The 25,542-nt window shown below is 34.7% G+C and overlaps 1 protein-coding gene across 1 annotated transcript in view; it reads left to right on the top strand.

The window, feature by feature from the left end:
* The window catches only part of RBL2 (RB transcriptional corepressor like 2), a 42,782-nt gene that overhangs the window by 9,337 nt on the left and 7,903 nt on the right, over positions 1–25,542 (top strand). The window contains exons 5-20 of the mRNA XM_023530668.1: positions 2,996–3,124; positions 4,401–4,561; positions 4,654–4,718; positions 5,307–5,493; positions 9,068–9,234; positions 11,222–11,331; positions 12,035–12,138; positions 13,604–13,741; positions 14,773–14,937; positions 15,408–15,519; positions 17,832–18,101; positions 18,286–18,566; positions 18,656–18,832; positions 23,647–23,718; positions 24,374–24,479; positions 25,091–25,296. Of these exons, the coding sequence (XP_023386436.1) occupies positions 2,996–3,124; positions 4,401–4,561; positions 4,654–4,718; positions 5,307–5,493; positions 9,068–9,234; positions 11,222–11,331; positions 12,035–12,138; positions 13,604–13,741; positions 14,773–14,937; positions 15,408–15,519; positions 17,832–18,101; positions 18,286–18,566; positions 18,656–18,832; positions 23,647–23,718; positions 24,374–24,479; positions 25,091–25,296 (2,450 nt within the window). The remainder of the gene's footprint in view (positions 1–2,995; positions 3,125–4,400; positions 4,562–4,653; positions 4,719–5,306; positions 5,494–9,067; positions 9,235–11,221; positions 11,332–12,034; positions 12,139–13,603; positions 13,742–14,772; positions 14,938–15,407; positions 15,520–17,831; positions 18,102–18,285; positions 18,567–18,655; positions 18,833–23,646; positions 23,719–24,373; positions 24,480–25,090; positions 25,297–25,542) is intronic.

Genomic DNA, 25,542 nt, shown 5'->3' with positions numbered 1-25,542 from the left:
TTTTTGCATCTCATTCAGGTAAATATACTTGATCAAGTGGCTTTAGATATAATTTATTTTCTCTCCCTTTTTTCTCATTTCATGTAACATCCCCAAGGTCTGCATTCAATGAAATAAGATTTTTCTTACTTTTTTGGTCCTCTCTATATTTCTATGTAGAATTGATTCTTAGTAATCCAAAGAAGAAAAAAAAGTACAGTTATGTAAGTTGCATAGCTTTTTCTAGAGTCTATATGGAATGCGTTCACCCAATAAAATGCAAAGTTGAAATCAAAGAATTATAGAGCTAGAAAGATTTTCATAAATATAAAAGATTTTCATTCTTAGAGCAACTAGTCCAACTTATGTACTTTAAAATTAGGTCACCGAGGCCCAGAAACTAGCTGCTAGAAACAGCTAGGATTTCCGGTCTCCTCGTTCTTAATTCCATAGTGGACATGGAGGCCTTCCAGCAAGGATATGTCACTCCATTGGCCTTGGGGTTCGATTTGTCTCATTATAGCTAACCAGTCGAGAGTTCATCCTTCCTTCCCTGAGCTGCATGCTTGATTGAAAAGAAAAATCTTTCTTCTGTCAAAAATATGCTGTTAGATATTTTGCTTTCCATCACACTGGCGTGTTTCTTTAGTGGAGATAAAGATTATCAGCGGTCCCCTACCTTTTTGGCACCAAGGACCCGTGCTCCTATGAGAATCTAATGCCTGATGATCTGAGATGGAGCTGAGGCGGTGATGCTAGCTAGCGCTGTGGAGTGGCTGCAGATACAGATGAAGCTTGGCTTGTCCACTGCTCACCTACTTTGCGGCCTGGTTCCTAACAGCCTATGCATGGGTACTGTACTGTTCTGCGGCCTGTGGATTGGGGACCCCTGGGTTATATGATCAGTGGCAGGAAATAAAGAAAAGTTTAAGAATATATAAACTGTTTTCATAGTGACTGCTACACTTGCTGCTGCTTGTAACTTGCTATGGCTGGAATTATACATATATTTTGTCATTTGATTGTGGGAGGTATATTTGACTTCTAGGATTTTTATCTGTTTTGTATATGTCTTTTATGACGTGTAATTGGGAGTAAATGTACCTTATAAATTATTATTTTATTGTCCTTATGTAGATTTTGGTCTCAAATGATCAACTGGGGTAGCATTTTTTTTTCTCTGCAGTTAACTTAGTGTTTGAGCTTTATCTTATTAATTCAGTCTGTAACGACTGAATCAAACACTATGATTTTTTGTGATTCACTAGGATCTTTCTAATAGAGCAGTTTAATCGGTTTTATTCAGTTCTTGGTTTAGTTATTTGGAGGGAGGTGTACTCTAACCACCTTTCTCATGACTTTCTGTGCAGCATATGGGCATTCCTGATAATTTATCATTTTATGAAATTTATCATTTTTTTGTTTATTTGTTGACTTCCTATGGCAAATACACACCAGTGACAAGTTTGGGCTTGTCCTCATGAGGGGCTTTGTGGCCTGAAGACCAATAGGTGCCACTCCCTGTTTTGTTTGAGATCCCACTCTCTTTCCTGATAAATAAGCTAACTTTGGAAGTTAAACAGGTTATCTTTGTTGATTGAAAAATGAAATATCTCACAAAGTGAGATTTATTTCTAAGCTATGTTGGGACAGTCCTGGAGTTTAATTTAAATTAGATTCTAAGTTTTAGGGGAATTTCAGCTTTTTGTTAGATGTTACAGTACTGCAGGTTTTTTTCCTTCTATGGCAAGTACACACCAGTGACAAGTTTAGGCTTGTCAGTGTGATGGGCTTTGTAGCCTGAAACCCTCTGGTGTACTTCCTGTTTTACACTTGAGGGACGAGAATGTTTTTATACTAAACATCTTTATAGTAGAACCAAGCAAGTTTGTTTATATCTGTGCCAAATTTAACCTGTTAATTATCATTTGCCTTTCTGGCAACAGAAAAATATTTTTTCTCTTTAATTCATTTAAGTTGACTTATTAAATGTTTCCACCTATACAAAAAAAGAATTACTTATCCTGATATGCTGAGGTAAGTGGTAACTTTCTTTGGCCGAAAGGAGAGAAAAAAGCCTGAAACAGTGTGACTGTTTGTTTGTGTATGCATGCATTTGAGTAGGCATTAAATGTGAAAATGTCGAGGTTTAGAAATAATTCTTTTGGATATATGTTAGCCATTTAAGTTGAATTCATCCGATGTTATAAGACTGCAAAGTCAATATGAAGCATATAAATGCACTGTTTAATGACAAAAGGGATATGCTCGAAGTTATAAAAAATCTAGAAATATTTCTTAATTTCTAAGAACAATAAAACTAACTGCCTGTAAAAATTGATTTTAGTGTTAGATTTATAACAGCACTGCAGAAATGACATGTTTTTATACGTTTAAGTTTCGGTTTCATGTTTCTTTGTTACGAAGCATCAACAATTATTCTTGGGATACTAACTCTAGAACTTAAATGTCTTCAATTTTGTTCCTATTGCATTTATTTGTATGAGCTTGTATTTGTATGTGGAAAAGTTATTTAAAATGTTACTGTCAGGAGTCTAATTATAGGTTCTGGTCTTTTTAAAGTACCGACATGAAAAACTGAATAATTTTTTCAGCTGTTTTCATATAAGTATTTCTACTAATTTCCTTGACAAATATTTTCATATAAAGTTTCTTACAATTTGATATAAATTATGAAGTTGTTTTTAGAATTTTCAAAGGAGAAACCAATGATAATAAAATTTTGGTTGGCTTCTAGGCATTTAATAAATGCTTATTTAATGAATACTGAGTGGACAGATAGCATTTTTAGTAAAGTATTAGTTTTCTTTAAACTCTGAGAAATTTATTAAACTATAAGAATATTTCAAAATGTAAATTTACCAAAACATTTTATGTAACTCTTGAGTCAGCTTTGCACATTGTTGTATATCATTTTAATTAAAGCAAGATATTATTTTTAAAATATTGTAAAATTGATGCATATTTAACTCTATAATTGTCTATAATCCTGTAGGTAATTTCCCCATGATTAGTGATGATTTGGTCAATTCTTATCATCTTCTGCTGTGTGCTTTGGACTTAGTTTATGGAAATGCCCTTCAGTGTTCCAATCGTAAAGAACTTGTAAACCCTAATTTTAAAGGTAAGTTTATAAATCAAAGAATTTGAACAACTCACATTTCTACATTATGTTTACTCTTGGGAGTTTTATACATAGTATAGGTTTCCTAGCATCAGAGAACATAAGTGCTTTGAAAAGCTCCATCATTATGGCTTTCCATGGCACTTAAAACTAGTAGGAGTCAAGCTATTGCAAATATCACAAAGTTTGAAGTTTTAGATGACCACTGTAGAAGTTTCTGAAATATATACTCAACAAGAAGGAATTTAGAAATCCAGGGTAGCAAAGATGGCATTACAGCTGATGATATTTTTCTACATTGGCCAGCTTAATGCCTAACACACTGTAGGAGGTCAGAACAGATTTATTGAAAGGATCTTCATTTCAAATTTTTTTTACGGAGGAGTCGTTACAGTTCTAAAATATGGAAAATATATTTTAAGCTCTTAAACTAAAATGTGTATGGAAATAATTTTGGCAATGGATTAAATAGACTTTATGTAATTTCTATGAGTGATATATAGTAAGAGACCAAATTATGATGTACAAAGCAAATATTAAAAATTATTTATAAGCTATAAATAAAGTATATAACGTTGCTGCTATTTGAATAATACCATGGTAGGATTCTGAGTGATTGTCAGTTTTGGGGTGTAGGTTACAATTAGAATTTCAGCTCGTCTGACTCTCAGAGTAGATTTTTAAGGTTAGTGGAGTTACTTACTTCACTTGCTCCTGGTTTGGTAAATTGAATGGTCTTTTCTCTCATTTCCTTCTTGGTTCTCTTTAATATTTCTATATGGCCACTTCCCTTCATTTTTCTCCTCCTTATTATTCTTTTTTTTTCTTTTAATTTTTTTCCCCTACTGAGCCTAGGGCAAAGATTTGCTGTAAATTAATATGATAAACACATATAATTTAATGAAAGCATATAAACAATACATACTTTGAACAGTAATTTTTTTAAAGTGGTATTTTTTATTTGAATGTAAGGCTTATTTGCAGTTATAGATTTTTTTTAGATCTTACAGCAGTATACTAAATTAATTTTTTTAGGTTTTTTTAAACCATCTCTAGATAGATAGAGTAACTGGAATCTTTTGAGCAGTGATACACTTTACCTCTATTTGCTATTTTTGAGGTACATTTAAATAGAGTCAAATTAGGCCCTTATACATGATTTCCCAGCATATATTCATATACTGATATGCTGAGTAGTCTATTATTTAGATTTTAGTTTATTACAGTTTGGTTTATTGAATACTACCTGACATCTCTGTGATTCTGTACATCATAGGCCTATCTGAAGATTTTCATGCTAAGGATTCTAAACCTTCCTCTGACCCACCTTGTGTCATTGAGAAACTCTGTTCCTTACATGATGGCCTAGTTTTGGAAGCAAAAGGAATAAAGGAACATTTCTGGAAACCCTATATTAGGAAACTTTATGAAAAAAAGGTTTGTAAGTAGTAAAGAAGTAATGTGGAAATATTTTCTGGGTAAAGATTTGATTTAATATGATGACGTAAGGATCTTTTCTTTCATCATAGCTCCTTAAGGGAAAAGAAGAAAATCTTACTGGGTTTTTAGAGCCTGGAAACTTTGGAGAGAGTTTGTGAGTACTTCTATTATAAAACTATTTTAATATTTAAAATTGTGTGCTTAGAAAAATCTCAGAGTTTAGTGTTTTAATTGTCTGTACCTTAGAAATTTAGAATGTTTTATGGGAAAATACAGGGAAGCAATAAAAAATTCTATCAACTATTAGATTTACTTTAAATTTTTTAGAAATCGTATTGCTGTTCTTGAAAGCTTTAATAGTTAAGCTTTTGGATCATACTTTTTAAAATAAATTCTTTTGGATCTATAGAGGTGAAAAATGATGTGGAAGTCCGGAGGTCTTCAGAGTTGCCTAGAGCAGCTAGAAAGAGAATTAAACTTCTCACCAGAAGCTGCACTTTCCAGGCAGATCGGTACAGTGTACCCACCCTGTCAGCAAAACATACGTACTGCACGGTGGACCAGCATAGTGTAGATACTCTCAGTTTTTATAATTAACAGTGACTCACTAAAATTTAACTTTCACAACAAAATTATTAGAACTTTTAGTAAATAAAAAAAAAAGAAATAATTAAGTGGACTGAAACATTAACTGAAATAGCAGTTCTGTGAGTATACATTTTGCATTTTTTTCCCCCTATAGTAAAGCCATCAATAAGGCCTATGAGGAGTATGTTTTATCTGTTGGGAATTTAGATGAACGGATATTTCTTGGAGAGGATGCTGAAGAGGAAACAGGGATTCTCTCAAGGTGTCTGAACTCGGGTTCAGGAGCAGAGACTGCTGAAAGGGTGCAGATGAAAAACATCTTGCAGCAGCACTTTGACAAGGTGAGCTCAGCCAGAAGAGTAGAAGTGCAGGAGCAGAATGCCGGAGGTTCCGTTTTATGTTGGCGATTGTGTGTGTGTGTTTCAGTTGCTACCAGTGTGAAAAAGATAATTCCCGTCATTACTTGTCATAATTGAAAATGTTATCTTGATTTTTATTTGCTGATTTAATTTTCGTTAACATCTACTTTCAAAGTTTTTGGTTAGACCTGAGAAAAGAGAATTTAATATAAATTTAAATGAATGTTTCATGCTGATAATTGTTAGTTTTGAAAGTATGGGCCAGTAATATATAGCCTTTACATATTGAACACAGTAGGCACTTAGAAAATGTTGATTGACCTAAATTTATGCCTTTATATAAGAAACTAGGGAAACTGATAATCTTCAGTCTTTAAGAAAATTCTTTTGAACTGAGTTTCGGTATCATGTGGTCTTATTTTATACAAACACTTAGAATGATGGAGACTAAGAGTTTCCCTTACGTGCGTGGTGTTTGCAGAAAATATACTTCTGACATGTGCCTCCAAGGGCAGTGTGGATGATTTCAAGGAATAGTTCACCTATAAAACCAGAATTAAGATTGGTTTGCTTATTTATTCAACAAATATTCTAAAGGTATTCTATATGCCAGATTGTGTCCTGTACACTGGGGATACATCAGTGAACAAAACCAAGAATATCCTGTTTTATATTCTAGTGTGGGGAGGTGGACAGTAGATAACCCAAAAAGGTAAATACAGAGTATGTCAGATGATGATATGTGAGAAAAATAAATAGAGTGGTAGTACAAAGTACTGGGGAGAAGGCAGAATGGGTGGGCCTTGGGCTATTGTAGATAGGGCGATTGGGGAAAGGCGTCTCTGAGGAGGTAATATTAACAGAGACCTGAAGTGAGGAAGCAAGTCATGAGATCAGCTGTGAAATGTATTTGTAGCCAAGAGCACAGCAAGTGCAAAGCCATGAGGTAGGAGGAATGCGATTGGCTATTTGGAGGAACAGTGAGAATGCCAGTGTGGCAGGAATGGAATGAGGGCAAGAGTGATTAGGATGTGTTGGGGCGGGGACAGAAGGGTCAGGCAGACCATATAGGGCTTTAGAAGCCACGGTAAAGACTGCTGCTTTTGCTCTGAGAAGAAAGTGTTAGGAAGGTGTTATGGAGAACAGTGACTGACATAATCTGATTTACGTGTTTAAAGGTCTTGTTGGGAGGGTGGGATGTGGGCAAGGGTAGAAGTAGAGACTTAAGAGGCTGTTGCAGTAATTCTGGTGATAGTCCATGGTGCTTGGATCAGAGAAATGGTTGTATTTGGGCTGTATTTTGGCGATAGCACCCACAGGAATTTGGTTTGGGTCTCAGGTGTGACAGAAAGAAAACAGTGATGACTTCAGTTGGGTAAATGGTATAAAAGCTAAAGTTTTTAGAAATGCCAATAAGGTCTTCAGTGACCTAGCCCGGCTACCTCACTGAGTTTCTCTCCTACCATTTCCTTCTCACCCCCTTCCATTCTTGCCACAATTAGCCTTCTTTTTCATTCTTCAGATCTGCCAAGCATACCCCAACTCAAAGGCTTTGCCCATGCTATTTCCTCTGCCTAAAACACGTTTCTTTGCGATATTCATGTGGTTTGTTTGCTTCTTCATTTCATGCAGGTCTCCGATAACCTGACTAGTATATAAAATAATAACCACCAACATCCTCCCCAACCCTCAGGAGTTCCTTTCTCCCTTACTCTTTGATTATTGTTTCTCTTAGTATTTATCACTGTCTGGCAGTAGATTAGGTTAGTAGAAAGAAGGAACTGTTTGTCTGAAGGACAGACAGATGGACAAATGGATGGATAAATAGATACATACATACAAAGAATTATTTATTATCTGTCTCCCTGCATTAGAACTCATGCTTCATGAGAGCAGTGACCAGACCTGTATTCAAGTGCTTGGCACAGGGTAGACATTTCATGAATATTTACTAGTAACATTTATTAAGGGGGAAGAGCAAGTCTGGGGGAAGAAATCAAGAGTTAAGGTTATTAGCATGTTAAATTTGAGATGTCTTTTAGGCATCTTAGTTGAGAAGTTGAGTAGGCAGTGTAGATATACAAGACTGAAGGTCATGGCAGAGGTTGGGGCTATGTGTATGTATATATTCTTGATTCGTCAGGATACAAATGGCTTCGATTACCCAGCAGCATGGGTTGTTAGAGAATAAAAGAGGCCTAAGGACAGAGCTCTGGGGCACTCCAAAATTTGAGTCTTTACGTGGAGAGGAAAGTTTTAATATCTTTAAAATATCAACTTAATATTTATTCTTCAGTTAGAGAAAGACTCTTTTGATCAGAATTCATAGGAAGCTTTAAGCTAAGAACTTAAATAATGCTACCAAGAAGCCAGTGCTGACTTTGAGAATTGTGGGCAGGAGGCTGTTTTGTGGTCATCATACCTACCTCGTTTCCTTTGTGGAAGCACTGCTACCTGCAGGCAATGTGGTAAGATGCTGCTTGCTGCTGTTGCTTGTCTTGTACAAGATGTTTTTCCCTCCCAGCAAGGCTTCAAATATAGGGAAGATGCTGGCTTCCAGAAAAGCTGTCTCGGGCAGGGAGCAACCTTCTGAATGTAGTTAATCTACTCAGATTATTTTATTGATCTAAAAATAATACAGACTTAATCTCTTTGAAACTAAGTGGAAGTCCTGACTCTCCTGTCACACAGAGAGCACATAGATTTATCTCTGCATGGTTAATTTCTGTGCTTCTCTATCTCATAAACTTGAATAGTTCTGTTGCCAGGTGGAAATTTTACCAGATTTTTTTACATCTCTAGAATAGTACCTTTAATACATAGGGAAATATAGTTTATCTTTAATATGAAAAAACTCAAGCTATCTTAACCTTTAAGTTTGTTGGAAAAATTAGAAAAGATGTTATCATATGTATTCATACTGAAATTCTTTGACATTAAATCATATCTTTTTCATGTTTATATTCAAGAATATGGACTTAAACATTTATCTGAAAATTTGTCTACTTTAGGGTGAAAACTGATAGATTCTAGTAACTAAAGGTAAAGGAGGAGCAAGAAGACTGTAGAACGTTATTATGCATCAGGTTGTATTCTGCATCTAAGAATGTTTGTTTTATCCTCTCTCCCTAGGGGAAAATTTGATGACTTAGGTGGGCTTTTGTTAAATCATGGACTTCATTTGGGCCAGGTTTATTTCACAGCTTTGTTAATCTTTGAGTATTTACAAAAATAGCAGTAGATGGGAGCTGTGAATTTGTTTTGCAATGACATTAATTTTTTAATGCTTATTTTTGCCTCAAGCTTAAGTTTTGGAGGAGGTATAATAGGGACATATGATTTATCTCAAAGATTGAATTTTTAAGAGAAAAACTTTTTAATGGGCCAAAATACATATTTCCGTTTCACACATCTTTGCTTGGATAGTGGTAGCTTTTAGTGGTGGTATGTTTAAATTCCAAAAATGGTGATATTTGAATTACTAAAATTTGTTGATAACATAAAGTAATTGAAAGTCTTTTTGACCTAAAATAATGTCCTTTTCCTTCCCTTTTAGTCTAAAGCACTTAGAACCTCCACACCACTGACTGGTGTAAGGTACATTAAGGACAATAGCCCTTGTGCGACTCCAGTTTCTACAGCTACACATAGCTTGAGTCGTCTTCACACCATGCTGACAGGCCTCAGGAATGCGCCAAGTGAAAACCTGGAACAGATTCTAAGGTTAGTTTGAGCCCTTCTTGCCTGCTAAGATTCGTTGACCACTTTCAGTTTTCCTATTTTAATTTTTCACTATTAGTACTTTATACCCATTAATAATTTTATATCAGTTATATGCTCAGTCCTGTTGTTAGTCTGTAGAGGACATAGCAATATAAGATGTGTGACTAGAAGGTGATCATTTTTCCTCAGTATCTTAGTTTGTTTGGCTGCTATAACAGAATACCATAGACTGGTAACTTATAAACAACAGAAATTAGTTTTTCACAATCCTAGATGCTGGAAGTCGAAGATCAAGGTGTCAGCAGATTCAGTGTCTCCTGAGGACTGCTTCCTGGTTCAGACAGCTGTCTTTTTGCTGTGTCTTCACATGGCCGAAGGAGGCAGAGAAGCTCTCTAGGGTCTCTTTTATAAGGGCATTAATCTCATTCATGAGGGCTCCACCCTCTCAACCTAATCAGCTCCCAAAGACCCCACCTCCTGACACCATCACGTTGGAGATTAGGTTTCGACGTGCATTTGGGGGCAGGGAAACACATTCAGTCCATAGCACTCAGATTTCCTTAATGTAGCACAGGAGTCAGTAACAACACTAGACAGTGTAGAATAAAGCACCAAACTATCTGTCCCCAACTGTTCTATCAACATTTCAGGGAAGTGGGGATCACTAAAGATGGTGGTCGTTACAGGACTTCATGAAGAGAATTGGACCTAAGCAAATTTCTGAAGGGTGGGTCATGTTTAAAAAGATAGACAGTTATATTCATAACCAAAGTAAAACTACTGTAACTTTTATAAACCCTATAAAACACTATTGGCCTGAAAAGGAAGTTAGTCCTAAAAGTTTATGATTTGATGACATAAACTGTATAGGAGCCCATTTTATTTCTGGTGATGTAGTATAAAAGGGCCCTGTATACATGTATTAGTAATTTCTTACTCGTAGCCGGACTCATTAAACAAAAAGCTAATTTTCTTTTACATTTTCATGAAGTCTCCTTTTTCATAAACTTGATTATGATTAACACCCAACAGGCTCTGTCTATTGGCCTCTTCTTAAGTCATATTTCTCAAATAGACCTTGTTTACCTAGAATTCAGAAGCATATTTTAGAAGGCTGGTTTAATCTCTAAATCTTCCAGATCTCTTTACAATCTCTAAACAGGTGTAGCAGCTTCTTTAATATTAAATACCATTAGTGGTTCTCAAATACCAGTAGATACTAGGTAAAACCAAAGGGTCCTGTTTTTGTATAAAAGGTACCTATGTGTGTTCATAACAAAATTCTGCTTTCATATGATATTCGGTAGCTATTTCTAGCAGGATTATAACTGATGTTTATTTTCTTCATAATTTTCTAAACTTGCTACATTTTTATAATGCATATGTATGTTTATGATCAAGATAAAAACATAGTTGTTACAAAAGCCGACATGGTGACAATCCATATATTGCTTCAGCATTGAACATATATTGCCTTTCTAGTAAAAAAAAAAAAAAAAAAATCAATGACTCACAACCTCGTTTTGCAGGAAAAGGTATAGAATACCAGTAATAGTTTATATGAGTCTGTAGTGTAGGTTATATGCCCCTTCATTCTGTTTTCTTCCAGGAGTTGTAATGGGAATTGAATTGCCCTCTGGAGAAATATTTGAGGGCTTTTTTGTCTGTCTTCAGTAATGGCAGATGTGTACGGTAGGTGGGGGCCAGTCACGGGCATCAAACAGGCACTGGTTAAGGTTGACAAACTTACTGCAGTAAAAAGTATGGCTTTAAAGAAGAAAAATTTTCTTTGCCACTCAAAATGGTAATACTGCCACCTTCGATTTAAGGAAGTGTGGGATCTTTTGGATTAATTTGGGAATTATATAGTTTCTGTTCAAAGTATTTTATATTTACAAGTTAGTAAAAATACGGAGTTATAAACAGTTTGTCACTTTGTAACTTGGCAAGACCTTTAGATTAGATCATTTCTTTTAATTTTTTTTAGGACATGTGCTAGAGATCCAACCCAGGCTATTGCCAACAGATTGAAAGAAATGTTTGAAATATATTCTCAGCATTCCCAGCCAGATGAGGATTTTAGTACCTGTGCTAAAGGTAAAGCTTAATATTGTCCGTATTGTTCTCATCTTGAAGTTTAATTTCATGGAATCCTTTTTGGGGAACTGAGTTGGAAATATGAAGAAAAGATGCCTTTTCTTTAGATCGAAGGCTAGAGTATGGATGTCCAATTTTTCTGTCATCCAAGTGATTTCTGGGCCCTTCTCATTGAGAGAAATTTTAAACTGATATCTTAGGTTGGAATTCAGGTACTTTGTTTGGGAAATCTTTAGTTTTCATTTGTAGACTGGATATTAAATACAGAAATATAGTGACTCTTCAAAATAGTAAGAACCAGAACAGAAGACATAGCCGTTTCATGCCCAGACCTGTCCAGGGAGTTGTTTGATGTCATGAATTAAAACCACGTATGAGTAGAAATAGTGAACCAACCTCTTGGCATAGAGCTACTCTGTTCAAACATTACAAAAAAAAAAAAAAAAAAAGCGTGAACCTTAATGGGATGCAGTCATAGTTTGTAAGAGAATATTTCATTTCACAGTTTTAAAAAATTTGGGTGTTACCATGAAATAAATTAAGGAATCTTAGGGATGATTGAAACTGTAGGAAGTGCATATAGGTGAAGTATTGTGTGGGTTTTTAAATTTTATTTTGTGGACAGGGGATGGGATGGACCCTCATTTTCTACAATATTTATTTTCTTCACGTGTGATTTTTGTGTTTTTTATTATTTATGCAGAAATTGCCAGCAAACATTTTCGTTTTGCAGAGATGCTTTACTATAAAGTATTAGAATCTGTTATTGAGCAGGAACAAAAAAGACTGGGAGACATGGATTTATCTGTGAGTAAATAACCAATGTATTGATCAGCACAATAAACTATGGTTTTTCAGCCTTACCCACCCCCAAAATAAAGCCATTCATGAATAAATAGTGTATGGCGTTGAGGGAATAGGGTTGACACATAAGGAAACTTGTGTTCTGAGTGCTTTTACCTCCACTCCCCCACTTAGTGTCTCACTGCAGCAGGCCACCTATTATAACTTACAGTTTCTGTGGGTAGTAAACTCTGTAGTCAAGGATTAAAACATTCAGACCTAACCTTAATTGAGTTTTTAAATAACATAGTTTTCATTCAAGCCTTATATAGCAAGAATAAATTGAGTATTGACTAGAAAGAACTTTAACGTAAATATTCAGCCATTCCTCTTGGCTAAGGTAATTATTTTTCCTAAATTTTACTAGTTAAGAAATACAGATTGATTTTTAAACAAGCGATATTCACTTTTCCCCCCCTTCTTTAATTCTATCTCTGTGAATAGACCTTATTTTAGATACCTCATATAATCATACAATATTCTTTTGTGTCTGGCTGTTTCACTTAACATATTTTCAAGGTTCATCCATGTATCAGAATTTCATTCCTTTTTAAGGCTTAATAATATTACACACAGACAGACACACCATATATATATGTATATATCACATTTTGTTTATCCATTCAACTGCTGATGGACATTTGAGTTGTTTCCACCTTTTGGCTCTTATGAACTATGCTATTATGAACATTGGTGTATGAGTATCTTTTGGATCCTTGCTTTTAATTCTTCTTGGTTTATGTTCTGGCTATTCATCCCTTATCAGATATATGATTTGCAAATATTTTTCTCCCATTCCGTAGGTTGATTTTTCACTTCATTCGATAGCGTCCTTTGATACATAAAAGGTTTTGCTTTTATTGAAGTCCAATCTATCTGTTTTTCCCTATTGTTGCCTATGCTTTTGGTGTCTACATAATTTTTTAATTCAAAAATAATAAATATGTACAATTTTGGATATATAATAAGCAAAAAAAAGTAAATGAAAATCATCTGTAACTGTGTTACCCTGAACAAACATGCTGACTTTTGGTCCTTAACCATCTAGCCAAGTCACCAGCTTTCCTTCAAGCTATCTCTTTATGCCAGTGGCCTTTTAACTATAAATACAGTTTTGTAACATTTTTTTACATCATCACTCGTCTAAGCAACAGGATGTATGTGTAGTTTGGTTAGGGATGTAATATTTTTTATTTAGCTATATTTTATAATATGTGAGATTTCTGAAAGTTCTTATATCTTCCTTTGATATATGTTTTTTGCTAAAAAAGGAACTGACTTATAAAGTTAAGTGTTGTAAGGAGATAAGCACATACTTCTCACTCACTCAGAAAAGACTTTCTTTGGTATTTTTATTTAACTTGACTGGGTATGAGATGTCTTATTAGAGTAAGTTAATGTTTTACATGTTAATAACTTTGTTTTATAGGGCATTCTGGAACAAGATGCATTTCACAGATCACTCTTGGCCTGCTGCCTTGAGGTCGTCACTTTTTCTTATAAGCCTCCTGGGAATTTTCCATTCATTACTGAAATATTCGATGTGCCACTTTATCATTTTTATAAGGTATTTTTAAAAATCTGATACTGATGAGATCAATTTCCTGTTGTTAGCCATGTAGTTCATTTTAATATCTAAGTACATTTCTTCTGTTTTTAATTACATATGTAATAATTTTTACTCTGTTTGGGAGCAGAGGAGAAAGAGTCTTAAGAACTATATAAATTATTTTACTGTAGTATAAAGACCTATTTTGGGTAAAAGCTTCATTCGATCCTTTTTTTAATTTCATAAAGGCTTTAAAAAATTTTTCAATTACAGTTCTCATTCAATATTTTATATTAGTTTCAGGTGTACAGCATAGTGGTTAGACATTTATATAATTTATGAAGTGATCCCCCTAGTTAATCTAGTGCCTGCCTGGTACTATACATAGTTGTTACAATATTATTGACTATATTCCCCTATGCTGCGTACTTTACATAAAAGGCTTTTAGAATACTTTCATTTTGTGAGCTAAGAAGACTTCAGAAAACCAGCAAACATATCACTAGCTAATCTTATATACCAATCTCCTTTTTTTATTTTGTGGAAATTAGATAAAATTGATTGGGTCTTTTAGAAACATAATTCTCTTTTACACATTATTTAGAGGCACAGAGTTATGGCATTAATTTGGTAGTTGATTTGGTAGTTTCTTAATATTGATTTAGTGTGTGAATTTACCTTAATTCAGATACAGCAGTCAAAACTAATATTTCTAGTGACACATATAGAATGTTTAGAATTTTTAAATATGAAATTTAAAGAGTAATGTTTTCAACCCACAATAGACAAGGCATGTTTTTTCATTTAAAAATTTCTGAAATATTCACTATGTAAAAGATTTGTATAAATTCATACATGCAGTTTAACTATAAAGACAGTGAAAGGGAGAGCAGCTGCTGCAAAGTTGTACTATTCTTTAAGCTTGTAATTTTTTATAAATTATCTTGTATTTATAAATAAGTAAAAATAAATAAATTTACCCATTTTGTTTTCACACGTTAAATAAACATTTCTGTAAAAAAATAAACCCCAGGGTGTTTTTGTTTCAGGTGATAGAAGTATTCATTAGAGCAGAAGATGGCCTTTGTAGAGAGGTGGTGAAACACCTTAATGAGATTGAAGAACAGATCCTGGATCATTTGGCATGGAAACCAGAGTCTCCACTCTGGGACAGAATCAGAGATAATGAAAACAGAGTTCCCACATGTGAGGAGGTTTGTGAAAATATATTAACAGCTTTCTGTAACAAAAGTACATCAATATCTAGTCTGTTCATACCCTCTTTCACAGAGAGCAGTTAAATTTAGTGTGGTGTGGAGGGTGGCAACTGGGCTTGATATGGTACAATTACCTGAGCATCTGAGAGGAAACAAGAATCAGAGATAATTCGTGATCACTCCAAGTTTTTAGTGACAGGGTATGAATTGAGTGTTCTGATTTCTTAATCAAGTTTCTGTACCTTAGAATGGTTGATATTCTAATTCTCCAAATAAGTAAGGTTGATTCATATTTAATATGGACTTAACTAGGTTTTGAATTTTTTAAGCCTGAAAGTGGAAAAGACAGCTGATAGATGGAATAACTGATGAGCCAAGATCGTTTTCTTTTACCTTAGATTATTATGGTATTTTAAATTATAATGCATTTTTGAGTAATGGTTTTCTGTGTAAACAATTCTTTACAGGTCATGCCAGCCCAGAGCCTGGAAAGAACGGATGAAATTTGTATTGCTGGCTCCCCTTTGACTCCCAGGAGGGTGAGTGAGGTCCGTGCTGATACTGGAGGACTTGGAAGAAGTAAGTTGAAAATACTAGGGCAAATATTTGGGGGCCTATTATCTGGATTTAAATTTCATCTAAAACTACAAAAGAAGCTAATAGGGTATATATAGAAGACAATATTCTGTGCATTATAATGTCACATGGGTCACTTAAAAGTCATGCTTTCAAAGACTAAGAAGAGGAAAATGCATGATATAACAAGTGTCTTTTAAAAAAAAAGATAGAGTACTATATATATTAATGTGATTCCTGTTATTTAAGTGTATGTTTACATATAAGTATACAAAAGGGCTGAAATGGAAAAACCGAACTACTTAGAATGATTATTGTTGGGTGATAGAATTCCAGGTGATTTCTATAAATTTTTAAAGATGAATTTAACTTTTAAAAGTAGGAGAAATAAGATAGCTTCTTAAAGATAAAGCTGTTTGATCCAGTTAGGTACAGACAAGCCAGTGAGTTCAGAAGACTGCATGGCCTGAGCATGTTAGCTTTGACTGGCAGTTGAGCTGTGAGCTACCCTGGTTAATGTGCTGGCCCAAGAAGTACAGAAAAGGGTAGTTTTATTATTCATCTAATTACATTTTAGGCAGCTTTTTATAACATCTGCTAAATGCAAGGTTTAAGTTTACATACTTGAGATAAAACTACTTTTTAAAAAGCAGTGATTCCAGAGAGTTCTAAATCCTTGGATGTCATTAAGGAGGATGTGTTTAGATCTTTTTGGTTTTTGCATCCAAAAATATTCTTTACTGTCACTAGTATTAAACAGAGCAGATCACCTGGCTTCTCGGTCTGTATTGAGTGTGGGGCATAAGACCACTTGGCTGCCCCATTATGTCCCATTATGTCCCACCCAGGGCGGTGCCCAGAAGCTCCATGCAGGGGAGAGGGCCACCCCAATTCCCTTCCCTTGGAAGAAGGGTTGAGGGTGGTCTAGACCAACTTAATGTAACTGGTGAGCACCAGCTATGGAAGAAAGATCAGTTTTAAAATTAGGAATCACTCTGTTAGTGCATTCTCAGTAAATACGGATGAGCTGTATGAAAACTTCGTGTTTGGAGGGGGTTCATCATAGTTTAACTATTTTTCTGCATATTATCCACTTAGACCCATCAATCTGACAGCTGGTTTTCCTCAGTCCTGTTTCTGTAGTTTTTCCTTCCCTAATCTTTGGATTAGGACTTGACTTTAAACTTCATTTTCTTTGTACTTATCACTTCTCTATTTTCATGAGGTCTCTTAATACAAGATAATGATTGTAATGCACTCTGACTCCGCAGCTTTGTTCCAGATACAAAGCTGGTTAAATTTATTTGCTTTTGTATCATGAGGAAATTGAAATGTTAAGCTACAGTCAGGACTACACTTGTCAATCTTCTTATGACCTCCCTACATATATTTTTTAAATTAAAAAACCCACCGACTGATGTATAGTTTTTACAGCTAGTTATGAAATAGGGAAAAGAATGCTTACTTCTCAAAAATTCAGACATTGGTGTGAATACTTAACAATAGACTAAGCCATAATGGTTAATAGTGTTTCTGTTGGAGAAGTTTCGTAAATAGTGATGATTGTTGCACAACATTGTGAATGTAATTAATGCCGCTGAATTGTACACATAAAAGTGGTTAAAAAGGCAAATTATATTATCTATATTTTACCACAATTAAAAAAGATGTGATATACCAAAAAATATTGAATTGTACAACTTTAAATGGGTGAAATATATGAGAATTATATTTCAATAAAGTTTAAAAAAATAATAAACTAAGCTTAATTGACTACAAAAGATATTAAGTCCATTTTTGCTGAAGGACATTGAGTTTTAGTAATTTTCTATATGTGGAAAAAAACAAAGATGAAGATCCATAAAACTAGGAGGACATGCTCCCAGATGTACCATAGCAATATCAAGTTCCCTTATCAAAGTTGTGGCTTTATAGTGAAATCACATTTTACATGATGGTTAGGTAGAAACTCAGTATGGTCAAAAATATCATGGAAAAATAGAATAATTCTTTAAATTACCCCTAAATCATCAAGGCCCTGTAATGGTAGAGAGCAAAGTCTAGTTTGATTTAGCAGAAGGTGTACTGAAGGGAATACTGTGAGAGAAAGAGAAACTTTCTTTACATTTTGCTCATAATAGTGTTCAGTTGAGTTTTCATTAGGTGAATTGTAGCTATGATGTGACTCCTGTAATTATTGTTTGTTTTTAAAATTATCAAGTATTCTAAACTCTTAATTAGTTTTGAACATAATAGCTTGGTTGGAAGTCAGATCTCAGTCTCCTTGAGTTAAACTATTTTTTTTCCGACCCTAGGTATAACATCTCCAACCACATTATATGATAGGTACAGCTCCCCAACAGCCAGCTCTACCAGAAGACGGCTGTTTGTTGAGAATGATAGCCCCCCTGATGGAGGAACACCTGGGCGCATTCCCCCACAGCCCTTAGTCAGTGCTGTCCCTGTGCAGAATGTGTCTGGGGAGGCTGTTTCTGTCACACCAGTTCCTGGACAGACTTTGGTCACCATGGCAACAGCCACTGTCACAGCCAATAATGGACAAACTGTGACCATTCCTGTACAAGGTAAGGAAGGCAGAGTTGGATACTGAGTTCTTTCTCTGTGGCATTTATTGGAAGGTTACCTGAGATTTGGCTGGAACGATGATATGAGACAAGGGGTTAGGAGGGGAGAAATTGGAAACCTCTGCCTGGACAACCTCGTATTATCAACATTTTCTTTGTGCTTTTTCTTTGTGACAAACCATAGGCATTGCCAATGAAAACGGAGGGATAACGTTCTTCCCAGTCCAAGTCAATGTTGGGGGGCAGGCCCAGGCTGTCGCTGGTTCCATCCAGCCCCTCAGTGCTCAAGCCCTGGCTGGGAGTTTGAGTTCTCAGTCGGTCACAGGAACAACCTTGCAAGTCCCTGGTCAGGTGACCATTCAGCAGGTTTCCCCTGGTGGACAACAGCAAAAACAGGGCCCGCCTTTAACCAGCAGCAGCGGTAGACCCAGGAAGACCAGCTCTTTATCACTTTTCTTTAGAAAGGTAATGCTTCATGTCCCCTTAACAGGTCATGAACTTGGGAAATATGTGTTAGATACACAAAGTTTGAAATGTTTTTGTTTATCTACTAGGTTTACCACTTAGCAGGTGTCCGCCTTCGGGATCTTTGTGCTAAACTGGAAATCTCAGATGAACTAAGGAAAAAAATCTGGACCTGTTTTGAGTTCTCCATAATTCAGTGTCCTGAACTTATGATGGACAGACATCTGGACCAGCTGTTAATGTGCGCCATTTATGTGATGGCAAAAGTGAGTACTTCGGAATATAAAAGGAAAAAAGGTGCTACTTCCTGTCAGAACTTAAAACTACTTTATCGAACTACAATTCACATACTACATAATTCACTCATTTAAAATGTAAACTAGTAGATTTTAATATATTCACAGATATATGCAGCTATCACTGTAGTCAATTTTAGATCATACTTCATTGTATGAATATAATATTTTGTTTATCCATTCATCAGTTGATGGACTATTTCCAATTTTTACCTGTTTATGAGCATTTGTGCACAGGCTTTTGCATGTTTTCATTTCTCTTCGGTATATATCTAGGCATGTGTTGCTGGGTCATATGGTAACTATGTTTACCATTTGAGGAACTGACAGATTGTTTTCAAAAGTCACTGCACCATTTTACATTTCCACCAGCAATAAGCGAAGGTTGTGATTTCTCCACATTCTCATCAGCACTTTTATTATCTGACTTTGTTTTTAAAATAATTTGAGGTGAAAGTCATGTAACACAAAATTAGCCATTTTTAAATGAACAGTTGAATGTTTTTTAGTATATTCATAATGTACACCCACCACTTCTACTTCCAAAACATATCTATCCTTACAAAGTAAAACTACTTACTAAGTAGTTTCTCTGATTCCCATTCTAATTCCTGGTAACCACTATTTTGCTTTTTGTCTCTATGAATCTGTTTTAGCTGCCTCACGTAAGTGGAATTGTGCAATATTTGTTATTTTGGGGAGTGGTTTATTTCAGTTAGTATAATGTCCTCAAGATTCATCTATGTTGTAGTATAATTTCCTTCCTTTTAAAGGCTGAATGATATTCCATTAATTAGATATACCACATTTTCTTTATCCATTCATCACTGATGGACACTTAGGTTGCTTCTATTTTGGCTATTGTGAATTATGCTATTATGAATATGAGTATACAAATCTCTTCAAGATTTTGGGTTTTCTTTTCTATATGTACCTCAAAGTGGAATTGCTGGGTCATATAATAATTGTGTTTAATTTTTTGAGGAATTTCCATATTGTTTTTTACACCAGCCATACCAGTACATCACACAGGGAGTACACGAGAGTTCAGTTTCTTTACATCCTTGCCAACTTGTTATTTTTAATTTTAGCCATCCCAGTGGGTATTGAACTGGTACCTTACGATGGCTTTGACTTGTATTTCCCTAATGACTAATCATGTCAAGCATTTTTTTTCATTTGCTAACTGGTCATTTGTGTATCTTCTTTGGAGAAATATCTGTTTAAATCCTTGGCCCATTTTTGAAGTGATTGTTTGCTTTTTTATTTGTTGAGTTATAGCAGTTATATGTTCTGGATGCAACTCCCTTCTCAAGTATGTGATTTGCAAATATTTTTTCATTTCGTGTGTTATTTTTTCACTTACTTGATACATGTTAAAGCATAAAAATTTTTAATTTTGATGAAATCAATTTATCTTTTCTTTTGCTGCTTGTGCTTTTTGCGTCATATCTAAGAATACAATGCCAAATCCAAGCCTGTGAAGATTTACCCATTTGCTTTTAAGAGTTTTATTGATGATTTTCATATGTTAAACCAACCTTGCATTTCTGGTGTCAGATCCACTTGGTTATGGTGTAGAATTCTTTGTATATGTTACTAGGTTGTGTTTGCTAGTACTTTGTTGAGGAATTTTGTCCTATTCGTAAGAGATAATGGTCTGTAGTTTAAGAAGAAATAGGCTTGGACTGGTTTTGTTATCCAGATAATATTGGATTCATAGTACATAGAAAAGAGGTCCTTCCTCTTCTTTATTTTGGAAGAGTTTGTGAAAAATTGGTATTCTTAAATGGTAGAATTGAGCAGTGAAGGTATTGGGGCCTGTGCTTTTCATTACAGGTAGTTTATTGATGAATAATTTTTCTTATAAGTCTATTCAGGTCATCTTTTTTTTCCTGGAATCAGCTTTGGTAGTTTGTGTATTCCTAGAAATTGGCTATTTCCTCTGGGTTGTCATTTGTTGGAACACAGTTGTGCATAATATTCCCTTATAGTCTTTTTTCTTGCCAAATTATGTCTTAGTAATTTGAGGCTTCTTTTTATCTTGGTCAGTCTAGTTAAAAGTTTGCCAGTGTTGTTGATTTTGTCAAAGAACTAGCTTTTGCTTTCATTTATTAATATATGTTCTAATCTTTATTATTTCCCTGTCTGCTAGCTTTAGGCTTAATTTTTGCTCTTAAGATGGTTAGGTAATTGATTTAATACCTTTCTATTTTAGTATAGGCATTAACAGCTATAAATTTCCCTTGAGGCACTGCTTTAGCGGCCTCTCCTAAATTTTAGTATGTTGTAGCTTCATTTTCACTCTTCTCAAAGTATTTTCTAATTTCTCTTTTGATCTGATTCATTAGTTATCTAGGTATGTTGTTTTATTTCTACATATTTGTGAGTTTCCCAAACTTCTGTTCATGATTTCTAGTTTCAGTCCATTGTGGTCAAAAAACACATTTTGTATTATTTCAATCCCTTTATATTTATCAAGGTTTTATAGCCTAGCATATGGTCTATCCTGGAGAATATTCAATGTGCATTTGAGAAGAATGTATATTCTGTTGCCAGTGGGTATAGTGTTCTATAGATGCCTGTTAGATCCAATTGTGTTAGTTTTGTTAGTCTTCTGGTTTCATTTTCTACTAGCTGTATCCATTTTTGAAAGTAGGGTATTGAACTCTCCAAATATTATCCATTTCTCCCTTCGTTTTTACTTTTGTTCTGGTGCTCTATTAGGTACATGTATGCTTATAACTGTTAGAGCTTCCCAATGGACTGACCATTTTATCATCATGAAATGTCCCTCTTTAATAACTTTTTTGTTTTATAGTCTGTTTTATAGTGGGATACTTGTAAAATCATTGAGCTTTTTGAGGGTTGCAGTCTATCTTTTTCTTTCAAACCTGTTTGTATTTTTTAATCTAAAGTGTTTTGTGGACATAGGATACTTGGATCTCTTTTTTTAACCAGGCTTACAATTTTTGACTTTTGATTGTTATTACATCCATTCACATTTAATACTGTTATAACTGAATTTATGTCCATTTTACTTATTTTTTATATGCTTCATCTTTTTGGTTCTGTCTTCTTCCTTTCTTGCTTTCATTTGCATTAGGTAATACTTTCTCATGCGATATTTTAATTTCAGTAATGACTCACTTTAACTTATTTTCTTAGTGGTTACTTTAGGGCTTACCATATACATATCTATCTTCCTCCCTCTTTTTCTTCAGCTTTATTGAGATATAATTGATATACAGAATTATGTAAGTATACAATGTGATGATTGCGCTGTATATATTGCATTGTGATTACCACAGGTTAATTAACATCCAGGACCTCACATAACTATTTTTTTGTAGTGAGATTAACTTCCTTAACTTTCAAGTGTATAATACATTACTGTTAACTAGTCACAATATGCTGTATATTAGATCCCCAGAACTGTCCCCATTTCCACCAGCTCCCATATACATGTTCTCAAAATCAACTTCAGATTTATACTAACTTAATTCCAGTGAGATACAGAAGTGTTACTCCAATATAGCTGTTTCTTTTTCATCCTTTTTGTGGTAGTATCATTATACAGTACATCTGTAAATGTTATAAATCCAGCAATACTGTTATTTTATGTAATTTTATGACTTTTAAAAGAGCTGAATGAACATTTTTATACTATCGTTATATTTACCTTATGTATTTCCAATTCTTTTTATTGGTTCCTGTTTTTTCAAGTTGTCATCTGGTGTCATTTCCTTATATGTTTCTTTGTGTTGTTTTGGCAAATGTATCATTTCTGTATGTTTTAGGTCCAACAATACATTAATATACATATTGTTTGATAAAACTGCGTTTTAAATTGGTTAAGGGAAGAGAGAGATACATTTTATACTATCTTTATAGTTATATAATTGTCTTTACCAGTGCTTTGTTTTTTGGTGTTTATTTGATATACTGTCTGGAATCACTTCCTTAATTCAAAGAACTTTTAGTATTTTTATAAGATGGGTCTGTTAGCATCAAATTGTTTATCTGAGATTGTATTTTACCTTAATTTTTGAAAGATAACTTTGCTGGATACTGGATTCTTTAGTTTACTTTGGACACTTTGACTACATTATTCCACTGCCTTTTTGCCTCCATAGTTTCTGATGAGAAGTCGGCTGTTATTTTATTGGCGTTCTAAAGTGAAAAGTTGTTTCTCCTGATGCTTTCAAGATTTTCTCCCTTTCGCTTTCAGCGTTTTTATATCTGTCTGGATATGGATTTCTTTGTATTTATCCTACTAGAAATTTGTTGAGGTTCCTGGATGTAGATTAATGTTTAGTAAATGTGGGAAACTTTCAGCCTGTATTTCTTTGAACTTTTTTTCTGCTGCTCTCTCTCCTCTGGTACTACCATTATGTGTATTATAGTGTTCAGCAGCTCTCTGAAGCTGTTAATATTTCTTTATTCTTTCCTTCTGTCTTTGGATTGTAGTCTGTCCTCAAGTTTGCTAATTTTTTGTCAGTTCAAATCTACTGTTTTATCCCAGTGAATTTTTCATGTGTTACTGTATTTTTTATTCCAGGCCTTGGTTAAAATACCACTTCCTTCCTCTGTTGATGAACTTTAGTAGATTTTCTTGAATAGTTCTTCATTTGTTGTATGTACTTAGGACCATTTCCAGAGACATTAAGTGTCTATTTAATATATATTTTTACCAGTTTCACTGTGGAGCAAGTTTATGAAACTCCACACGTTATTTTGCTGGAAGGTAGTTTCCTTCACAGAATACTCTTATTCTTTTCCAGGTCACAAAAGACGACAGGTCCTTCCAGAATATTATGCGTTGTTACAGGACTCAGCCGCAGGCCCGGAGCCAGGTAACTACATTTTCTCTTAGGGCTGAAAATAAAGCTTAAAGTCTTTGATGAACAAAAAAACCAACCACTGTTAATTCTATAGACTTTTCACCAAGTTAAACAACTAAGACTTTAAGGGAAGTTTTTACTCTAACCTCCTTTAATCATTGACAGACAACTTCACATGTTGATTAGTTTAAGTCTTCTTTTCTCCAGAAGGTAATGATGTGAAATATTTGACTCCTTAATTCAGTTAGTCACAAGAAAGATGTAAATTAGGAAGTCATTTGGTTTCTATGTCACCTTTCAGTCTGGTTGAGGAAACAGTACTGTACATTTAACCAAGACAACATTAAGTGACATTTTAAAACAATACTATTCACCTATCTTAAAGAGGTAGGTAGATGAAGTCTCTGTACTTAGAATGAGTTGATTTTATGGTTGGGTACTAATACTGCTCTGTAGTATTCTAAGCTATACTTAGAATCTGAAGCGAGACAGGCCCTGTTATAAATCCTGAATCTGTTATTTAATAGATATATGACTTGGGCTGCATTTATTAACCTCCCCTGAGGATAACTATTAGGGTTGCTGTGAGAATAACCTGTCAGTGTCATAGTCTAGGATGTATTCAATAAATATGAATTTCTGTCTCTTTCTCATGATCTCTCTAAAGGTATACAGAAGTGTTTTGATAAAAGGGAAAAGGAGAAGAAGAAATTCTGGCAGCAGTGATAGCAGAAGCCATCAAAATTCTCCAACAGAACTAAGCAAAGACAGAAGTAAGTGGGTTCTTTACGAACACTTACAAAATAAAATTAGGAGCTTCTCTTATTTTTTAGGCTTAGAAAACTGAGGATGACTAAATGAAATTACTACTAAAGAAAGTATGAAGCTATTTTATTGGCAAAGGATTCGTTAGAACAATAAACAGAATTCTAAATTTGGTGGCAAAGTTGTTTGTCCATCCCCTAGCTTAGAGGCACACTGTACGTAACATTTTTCTCCAGGGGAATTAGAGATTTCAGGCAGGAATTTGATGGCCTGAGTTCCAGAAAAGTCTGGCATGTCAACTGAAACCACACTATGGAAATACCATCCCCAGTGGTTTGTTTGCACCACTTAATACAGGGCTCAGGTCCTAGGAAAGTTGGTGTAACTTATTAATGCAAACTACTCAGTAGGCCCTTCCTTCAGTTCTGGCCTGGGGGTGATGTTAGTGCTTGATGTCTCACCTGTGCTCTGCTGCCTGGTATGAAGAATAAAGGGCCATCTGCTGCCATTATACAGCGGAGCAGGCAGCTGTTTGCTTTTATTCTATCGAATTCTCTTTTTAAAAACAATCTATATTAGCAGCCTTTCTGTGTAACACCCTTTGTTCTACTGATGGCAGCCAGCAGAGACTCCAGTCCTGTCATGAGGTCAAGCAGCACCTTGCCCGTTCCACAGCCTGGCAGTGCCCCGCCGACACCCACTCGTCTCACAGGTGCCAGCAGCGACATGGAAGAGGAGGAGAGGGGAGACCTCATTCAGTTCTACAACAACATCTACATAAAACAAATTAAAACATTTGCCATGAAGTACTCGCAGGCAAACATAGTAAGTTTGAGGGAGATTACTTCATACCTTTCTTTCTACTTGTGAAGGATGAGGAATCACTTATGTTTGAGTTGCTCTAGTTTTATAAATAATTCTCTTAAGTAAAACGGAAGAAGTCTAACAAATAATTTGATTAACCATCATAATTTCTATTGTTGTACAAGCATTAAACAATAAGATGGTATTTGGATTCCCTACAAAGTATAGCATTGAGAAAATGAATTGGGTTCAAATTGTCGAAGACTT

This window comes from Pteropus vampyrus, unplaced genomic scaffold, assembly GCF_000151845.1.
Source record: "Pteropus vampyrus isolate Shadow unplaced genomic scaffold, Pvam_2.0 Scaffold51, whole genome shotgun sequence".
Classification (NCBI taxonomy): Eukaryota; Metazoa; Chordata; class Mammalia; order Chiroptera; family Pteropodidae; genus Pteropus; species Pteropus vampyrus.
Note: the sequence above shows the minus strand (reverse complement) of the source record. Positions and strands in the feature narration are given on the sequence as shown.